At 57.2% G+C, this 8,523-nt stretch overlaps 1 protein-coding gene across 1 annotated transcript; it reads left to right on the top strand.

Moving 5' to 3' along the window:
- Window positions 1-207: 207 nt before the first annotated feature.
- OLFML3 (olfactomedin like 3) lies at window positions 208-4,856 on the top strand. The gene is made up of 3 exons (XM_054025955.1): window positions 208-387; window positions 995-1,280; window positions 3,056-4,856. Exons 1-3 carry the CDS (start codon window positions 283-285, stop codon window positions 3,838-3,840), a joined length of 1,176 nt encoding a protein of 391 aa, XP_053881930.1. The 5' UTR covers window positions 208-282; the 3' UTR covers window positions 3,841-4,856.
- The last annotated feature ends 3,667 nt before the right edge of the window (window positions 4,857-8,523 follow it).

Below are 8,523 nucleotides of genomic sequence, written 5' to 3'. Positions count from 1 at the left end.
GAAGCTGGGCAGCATCAATGCTTGGGAAAGCGAAGTGGGACTGTGGTGTAGTCTTTTGCTGCAGCTGTTTCTATCCACGAAGGGGTTAAGGCACTTGGAGCTGTTTTCCTTTGGCACCAAGCAGCCCCTCTCCTGAGCCATCTGGATTTAATAAAGGCCAGCGAATGAGGCAGCGTTCCGCCCCCAGGAACTGTCCAAACATTCCAAAGCCGTGAGCTGGAGCCCAGCTCAGAGCCCACCCTGCTAGGCAGAGCAGCGCAGCGCTGCCTTCCCAGGCCAGCCATGGCCCCAAGGCTCAGCCTCCTCCTTGCCCTGCTCCTGGCAGGGGCCAGCAGTGCTCAGCAGCAGTACATGGAGTACATGGATCGGAGATTTGGCGCCTTGGAGGTAAGTGCACGTCTCTGCATCGCCCCGCCTTGCTGTGGGGGAGCAGTGCCAGGCCTGGCTCGGGCTTTTCCCCAACCCGCCGCATTCGCAGCGTGGTTCTCTGCTCAGTCGACACTGTTTTACCTGCACTTAAAGCAAAGCTAACGCTGGCTGTGGGGGGGAGGCTGGGTGAAGGGGCCCCGTCCGGCAGTGCTGTGAGCACAGAGGAGCCGGGTGGGAGAGAGGAGCCAGGAGGACATGTGCTGCATGGTGCCAAGGGCTGAAATGAGTGTAGGAGCAGGAGCCGTCTGTGCAGGTGGCCAGCTAGGGGAGTGCAGGAGAGCTTGGGCCAGAGCAGGTCTCCAAACTGCCCTCCCGCCATTGCCGTTCAGAGCAGGATGGGGGCTGTTGTTCCAGGGCATCGTGGACAGGGCTGGGGGTAACGCGAAGCCATGCACACACCATCAGGCATGCGAACGGTGCTGCCAGTCACTGCATGGCCCATGAGAATGGCATTAGTGTCAGGCCCAAACGGCCAGGGGGAGAGAGAGAGGGCTGCCCCCGTACACTCTGCATTAGCCCCTTCCAGGAAATAGGGGCCCCAGCACCTCACCCTCCCATCCCCCAGGAAAGGATTTCCCAGTGGCATGACCAGAGCAGCCGCTACTCCACCGAGCTGCGCGAGTTCAAGAACCAGGTGATCACAATGCTGGAGAACATGGAGAAGGAACAAGACAGGCTGCGCACGGAGGTGGAGAACACGGCAGTGCGGGTGGACCGGCTGGAGCGCGAGGTGGACTACCTAGAGACGCAGAACCCCGCTCCGCCCTGTGTGGAGGTGGACGAGAAGCTGATGGAGAACCAGGTCTCCACAGCCAAGAAGAGGAAGAACGAGAAGTACGATAAGCTGACAGGTGAGGGCATGCGTCTCCCCCAGCCAGCGACATGCTCCTTGGGCGGTGCCTAGACACTCCCACAGGGAGCTGCTGAGGAATGTTTGTGTAGGTACAGAGCCACTGGCTGGAGTACCGTCCTGCCCCTGCCCCGGCAAAATTCTCCCCTGGACGGGTCTGTCAGCCCCCTGGCTCTGTGGATAGGCCCTGGGCTGAGATCTGCATGCAGGTCGGGCTCTGCTGTGTGTCACGTAAAGTCTCGGTGCCTCAGCTCCCTGTCTGTACAATGAGGTCACCAGACTCCCTGTGGACTGTCCACATGCGGGGCAGGGGCTGTCTCCTAGGATTCACACTGCCTAGCACAATGGGGCCCTGCGCTCGGCTGTCACTGAACGCCTGCTCCATGCTCTCCTCGTGCTCTCCATTGAATCCCTGACTCCTGCCACTTGCTGGTGAGGGGCTCGCCCAGTCCTGCTGCCAGTTCTACGGCAGCTCCCTCCATCTCCTGGCACACTCGTGCTCCATGGTCTTCCCCTGCCCTCCATCCCTGGGCATGCAGCACTCGAGGGACCTCAGAGCTGCTTGGCCCCCAGGAGTCCTGCACTACTGCATGCAGGGACTGAAAGATTTACGACTTGTCAGTACCACGAGTCCAATCAGTTCCCTGAGCATCAGAACTGAGGTGCCTGTCGGAGCAGGGAATGCAGCCCCAGGGAGAACCAGGCAGCTGCCCGAACAAATCAGTGCCTGCTTCCCGGCAGCCCTGGAGCGGCTAAAGGGACGGGGAAGTTTGTTCAGGCTCCTTCTTAAACAAAGAGGCTTGGGCCACAGTTTTCAAAAAATGGTCTGTTTGGGTGCTTTGCTTGAGCCTCCTGGAGATTGCAGGTAGTGCAGCTCTTGGGGGGCAGGCCGGGTGCTAAGTCCCTGGCAAAGCCGGCCCCAGGGGGACCAGCAGGCTGGGCACTTCGGCCAACTTGGCCTGGTTAGGGGCCTACGAAGCAGCTGATGCTGCTTGGTGACTCCGGACAGGCTCCAAATACAAGGCAGGAAAAAACAGCAGGTTTTACTCTGGAAGTTGTGGGCATAGTAAGGTTCCCGCTCTCCCTCAGGAGCCAGCAGCTTGTCCCAGATCTGCCTGAGGTAACAGCTCGAGGGACTCAGTACATTACACACAAGGCCCTACCTGCCAAGCTCCCACCCGCGGGTCTCATGGCCTGCGGGGGAACATGAGAGCACACAAGAACTGGGAAACCAACTTCTAGAGGCAAATCCGGAGTCTGGGAAATGCAGCAAAACCTTCCTGTTTGACAAACACCTTTCTCCCTCCCACCTGAGACCCCCTAAAACCAAACCCTCCCCCATCCTGAGCAGAGCGCTACCCCCAAGCAGGGAGGGAGCCAGGGGCTCCAGGGAGGCCACTGCACAACTGCTGTGGATTTTCTGTGAAAGGCGCCCAGATACGACAGTGCTGGGCAAAAGTACCAAACCCTGAGGCAGCAAGCTAGGGAGAGGAAAGTAATTTGTATTTGCGGGGCTCAGGTCAGGGGCTGACCTCCCTGCATCTGTAGGTGATGTCACTGAGGAGGAATCAGATTGCCCTGCCGTAAGAACTCAGAAGTAAAACCCTCCCTAAATATTCTCTGCTAAAGACCCCCCTTCCTTCTCCCAGGTGCTTCTCCCGCTGGGGGGGGAGGGGGAGCCCCTGTGCTGAGGTGCCCAGGGAGGGTGTGAAGGCACTTGGGGCCCTGGCTGGCTGCTGGGGGCTGGCTCTCATGGGCTCTCCTGCACCCTCACAGATTGCAGTGACACCATCTCCCAGGTGAAAGCCATGAAGATCCTGAAGAAATTTGGCAGCAGTGCTGGGCTGTGGACCAAGGACCCCGTGGGGAGCTCGGAGAAGATCTATGTCTTCGATGGCTCCAGAAATGACACCGTCTATGTGTTCCCCAGGATGAGGGAGTTTACTCTGTTTTCCGCCACGCGGAAGGCAGCCCGCATCAAGCTGCCCTACCCCTGGGTGGGCACCGGGCACCTGGTGTATGGCGGGCATCTCTACTACATTCGGCAGCAGGGCACCTTCCAGGTCATCAAGTTCAGCTTGGCCAATAAGACCATCGTGGACAGCTCTGTGTTCCCAGCCGAGGAGCAGGTACCTGTCTTTGGCCTCTCTGCCTTCAACTACATCGACATAGCAGCTGATGAGGAAGGGCTATGGGCCATCTACGCCACCAGGGAGAACGAGAAGAACATCTGCCTGGCCAAGTTGGACCCTGTCTCCCTGGACATAGAGCAGATGTGGGACACGCCATGCCCACGGGAGAACGCTGAGAGTGCCTTTGTCATTTGCGGGGCACTCTATGTGGTGTACAACACGAGGCTGCCGAGCCGCTCCCGCGTGCAGTGCGTCTTTGACGTCAGTGGCGCCATGACGCCCGAGGATGCCGCCTTGGTGTACTTCCCCAAGCGCTATGGGTCTCATTCCAGCATGAAGTACAACCCCAAGGAGCGGCAGATCTACGCCTGGGACGATGGCTACCAGATCATCTACAGGATGGAGATGAAGAAGAAACTGGAGATCTGAGAGGGGCCAATCCGGCCCTGCCCTTCGCTCTGCCACCCTGCCTCACGCTGAGCGGTGCCTGGCCTGTGCAGTCCACAAGTGCCCAGCCTGCCTCAGGGTGGCAGCGCCAGCTTCTCAGAGCTAATGCAAGGGCCACACGCCCACCACTGCTCCCGGCTCTCCGTGACTGTGAATGGTGCTGCAGCTCCCTGGCCAGCCCTGCCGCTTGACTGACACTCCCCAGCTCACTGCAGCAGGGCCCTATGGCACCAGCCATGGGATCCCCTGCTCACCCGGGCAGTAAGGGGGCAGCCACAGGCCGACAGCATGAGCCCCAGGGACGCAAGGAGCCGTTACTTCGTTGGGCGTCAACTCACAGCATCAGGAAGTCTGGGGTTATTTAACAGGGTTTAAAATAAAAAGCTTCACCAGCAGGTGGGCTTGGCTGGAGCCCTCAGAGAGGGAGCTGTGTGCGGGGCCTCCCTGGGCAAAGGCAGCTCCCACTTGGCCTGCACTCCTGGTGCTGTTCCACGGAAGGGCCTTTCTCTCTGTTGGGAGTGGGTTCAGCAGCCTGAACATCACGCTGAAGTTTTTCTGGAGCTCTCACAGCTATTAGTGATGCGTGACCTAGGGCGGTACCCGCCATGCTCTGCCCCACACTCCGTGTGAACAGCCACCTCCGGTTTGATTTTAGATAAATTCATCCAGCTGCTGACCTAGTTCCACCTTAGTGTGCCTAGAGACTTTGCACTGAACATGCTGTGGCTCAGTTCCTGCTACGATACTGTTGTGCCCCCTTGAAACACATGGCAACCTGCTTTCTTCCCCCTTTTGTATGGACTCGCTTGTCTCCCACAAACGCCGTCGCTGCACTTTGACTACACTCGTAATCCACCCGCACATTCCCCACCCCCGAGAACGGTTTTGCAATGGGAATGCAGTGCGGGGAATGCTGTTAGAGCCAGAGCACAAACCCCAGCTCCTCAGGATGAAGGCAGCCAAAGAAACTCTTGTGTAATAAAGGATTTTCCACTCTCCTAGTCTTGCCCTGGTCTCTTCCCTCCTCACCCACCTGTGAGATTCCTGCCCTGGCCTTGATCCATAACCGATCTTTAGCAAAGTTAATTGTTGCTCACACACAGGGCGGGCTGAAGCAAAGGCCCAGACATGTCAGGACATGCTGGCAGCGGGGGTCCCTGGTGTGGCTGCACAGCAGGTCCAGAAATGGAGAGTTAATTTATTCCTTCTGCAGCATGCCTGGCTCCTGTAGCTGCTGGTGTGGAGCAGGTTACAAAGGGAGGCTGCCGTGCATCCCCACACTGTCTGAGCTTTATCATGACTATTACTGCTAGGGAGGCGCACAGAAGAACACCACACGCATGTAGGGACAAAATCAGACAGGCTAAGCATAAAATGAGCGACACTCAGCAAGGGCCATAAAAGGCAATAGGAATTTCTATAAATACATTAGGTGCAAGAGGAAGATGAAGGCAAGTGTACATCCACCACTTAGCGCTAATAACACATGACATCAAGAAGGCTGAGGTGTTTAATGCCTGTTTTGCTTCAGTCCTCTCCCTAAATAGGTCAATTGTAACGGACACTTAACACCATTAATGTAACAGCCAGGAGCAAGGAGTGCTATAGAAGATAGGGAAAGCCCAGCTCAAAGAACAGTTAGATACGTTACTTGTATTCAAGTTGGCAGGCAAGTAGTCAAGGGGCTAGGAGGGTCTTACATTCCCACCCCAAGGGTCTGTGCTGGATCTGCAAGAACACTGCCACCCATGGGTCCCTCGCCCCTGCTCGCAGCCTGAGTTCCTGCTGCCAGGCCAGGAGGCTTGGGCAGATGTCCGCTTCCGGCTGTCTGCGTTACTATGGGGCCTGGCTGGGACCCTCCAACGCCTGCAGAGTCACAACACGCCAGGCCCAGCTGCAGAGCCTCAGTCACACAGCTACACACAGCCCATGGTGTCCTGGGGCCTGGCAGAGCATGGCCCATAGGGAGTAGGGCTGCCCACGTGGTACAGCTACCATGCCTTGTCTTCCCTGATGTGTTAGTCACCCTGAGGTAGCACAGACCTCGCCAGAAGTGAAGACAAAGCCTTTGTCACAGGAGGTTGGGACCATGTGGCTGAGCTGCGGTGCCAGTCCCCCGGGCCATCATCCTTGCGGAGTCCCACACCGTACAAACCAGCCCCTCTGAAATGCCACCGCCTCAGTGTGGAGGGCAGCAGCCAGAGCGCCAAGAGCACCCAGCATGGCGGTGAGGGGGAATTAGGCCAAGGCCTTGGGGCAGAGCCCTGAGGACGCTAGGAGAAGTCAGGGGATCTGTGATGTCCATGCCTCTCTTTGACCAGGGCTCATTCAGCAAAGCACCTCCCCTAGAAACTGGACCTCAGTCTCTGGGAAGGGCTGTGGCTTTGGGTGTCTAAGGACTGCGGCCAACAAGGCATCCTGAGCATGTTCAGGAGCAGCCGGGCTCTTACATCTTCTGGCTGGGTTCCTGCCAGCCTGCAAGCCAGTAACCTGCTCTGGCTGTACTACAGTGTGAAAAACAACCCCCCCCCCGTGAAGACCAGAGCAGAGACTCAAAAAGCAACATGTTCTTAAACTTAACTGGGCTGCTGGCCGGAGCAACAGCTTCAAAGCAAGGCCATGAAGAATGCAGGCCGAGCTGTTTGTGCTCACACGCACAGCTGTTTGCGCAGTGAGGCTTGGAGGAAAGGAACCACACGGGAGGGGACTAGCGGGCTTCCTTGGCTACTCTGGGGCGATCACCTCACACCAAGGCCTTATCTCCTCCAGCCTCCCCCACCAGTGTGGCTCCGCCAATACCAGTGTAGGTAGCATTGTCACCATGGTGTCATTAAACCTGCTTGCTGCACCTTGCTCTCACTGGGAGAGCTGCACCAGTGGCGGTAAGTAGCAGAGAGGAAAGGCCAGTGCCGGTGCAGCCCGTGGGGCATTTCCTGCGAAAGGCCTCTCCTTGGTGGGCCCAGAGCCAAACCAACTGTACGGGGGGGCGGGGGGGGCAGTTAATGGCTAGTGAACTGTACGTGGGGAAGAGGCAAATAGCTGTGTGCAGCTGAAGGAGGCAGGAGGGTTCCTGGTCAGTATTCCAGCCAGGGAATCACAGGAGTGATGGGGGGGTGATCAGAGTGAGAATTACACCCATTTGATGAAAAACACTGGTAGACTTAGCACAAATGTGCCACAATACATTCATGCCCCATCCCTCCCTTTTTCTTACTGGGAATAACTAACTATAAGGAATCTCAGGACTTGGCTGTGCAGTGCTTGGGCGAACGGCCATGTGTTGTAGATGGGTGCCATGTGGGACAACAGGGGAGTTTGGATAGGATGGGAAGGACACCAGACTTATCTGGGCCAGGTACGAGCTTCTCTTTTTGGCGCTTCACAGTGGTCAGACCGCTACTGTTGTGTAACTCCAAAATGACAATGAAACCATTTATTGAGCCCCACTCCGAGGAGAGAAACCTTCGCAGCTGAGATCCAAGGGCCGTGGAGGGAGCCTGTCTGCAGCAAGCGAAGGGGGCAGTCCTGAGAGAGCTTGTGCAGCAGTCAGCTCGGCACTGAGGGCACTGTACAGGCAGAGCAGCTCTCTGCTCTGAGAAGCTTTACAATCCCTGTTAGATTCAGGCAAACACAGGAGCAGCCGGCCACAGATTGGGGGGGGGGTGCAGTGCTCAACAACTTCTTAGCTCATGAGTGCTTCAGGCTAGGGGCAGTCTTCACCACACAGCACCACGGGGCCCTGACCCTATTGGGGGCTTTGGGTGCAAGCCTCACACAAAGGACACCCTAGCATGGAGCGGCCTGGGGTGAGTCGCCCAGAGAGGTGTGCACAAGGAGAGGGCATCTGACAACGCCAGGGCCTTGACCCGTAACAGATGAGTGTCAGTTCAGCAATGACGGCTTCAGCACTGGGTCTTCTCTGGCAGCTATTGACCAGCTGGGGGAGCCAAGGGAAAGGAAGATTTGCTGCACTAGGGCGGCTTCATTGCACCAGGACCCACAACCTTACCAAGCAGCCACAGAGCAGCCTGGCTTGCATGCCGGGGTGGAAAGGATGCACTGAGCGTTGCAGGGTCCTGATGTTCCCTTCACTAGCCCGGTCTCTCCCTAGCGACCAGTCTCACAACCTCTTAGGGCACAGCTGTAATGGCAACACAGCCGAGCAGCGTGTCAGACGGGAGAGGACAAGGGGATAGTTGTGAGCAGGGTGGGGGCGTTCCATACACAAGGGATGCTGCATGTGGAGCTGGCATGTGAAGGGGTGTGGGAAGAGTGGCACCGGGGAGCACTACAGGGTGTGGGGGGCACTGCAGTTGTTGGAACAGGGGACTGAGTCAACCTGGCTTCTCTCTGGGCTCTGCCGCCCACTTGCTGTGTGATCTTTAGTTACTCAGTCACTTTTACTTTCTCTACTGGGCGTTTCTCTCCTCTCCAGCATTCAGGGGAGACCTCACCAGGACAACCCAGCTAACAGCTTGTGCCTAATTAGCCATGCGCACTGGTTCCTCCAGTCAGCGGTTGAGAAACAGAATTAGCCTGAGTGAATCCATTTAGCTGGGGTTCCTCTAATTGCAAAATCCTTGACCCTTTTGTAAATCCTTCCATGTTAAGTTCTGCTAATGGAGCCAGTTACTTCCTGGGTTCTCAGCCAGAGGGTCTGACCCT

Source organism: Malaclemys terrapin, chromosome 4, assembly GCF_027887155.1.
Source record: "Malaclemys terrapin pileata isolate rMalTer1 chromosome 4, rMalTer1.hap1, whole genome shotgun sequence".
NCBI lineage: Eukaryota > Metazoa > Chordata > Testudines > Emydidae > Malaclemys > Malaclemys terrapin.
This window is presented reverse-complemented; position numbering and strand designations above follow the sequence as displayed.

Excerpts from the sequence above, each read along its gene's own strand:
- OLFML3 (XM_054025955.1), top strand. The coding sequence starts at position 283 with ATGGCCCCAAGGCTCAGCCTCCTCCTTGCCCTGCTCCTGGCAGGGGCC. Across the intron at positions 388-994 it reads GGAGATTTGGCGCCTTGGAG|GAAAGGATTTCCCAGTGGCA; the intron begins GTAAGTGCACGT and ends CCCATCCCCCAG. Across the intron at positions 1,281-3,055 it reads GAAGTACGATAAGCTGACAG|ATTGCAGTGACACCATCTCC; the intron begins GTGAGGGCATGC and ends GCACCCTCACAG.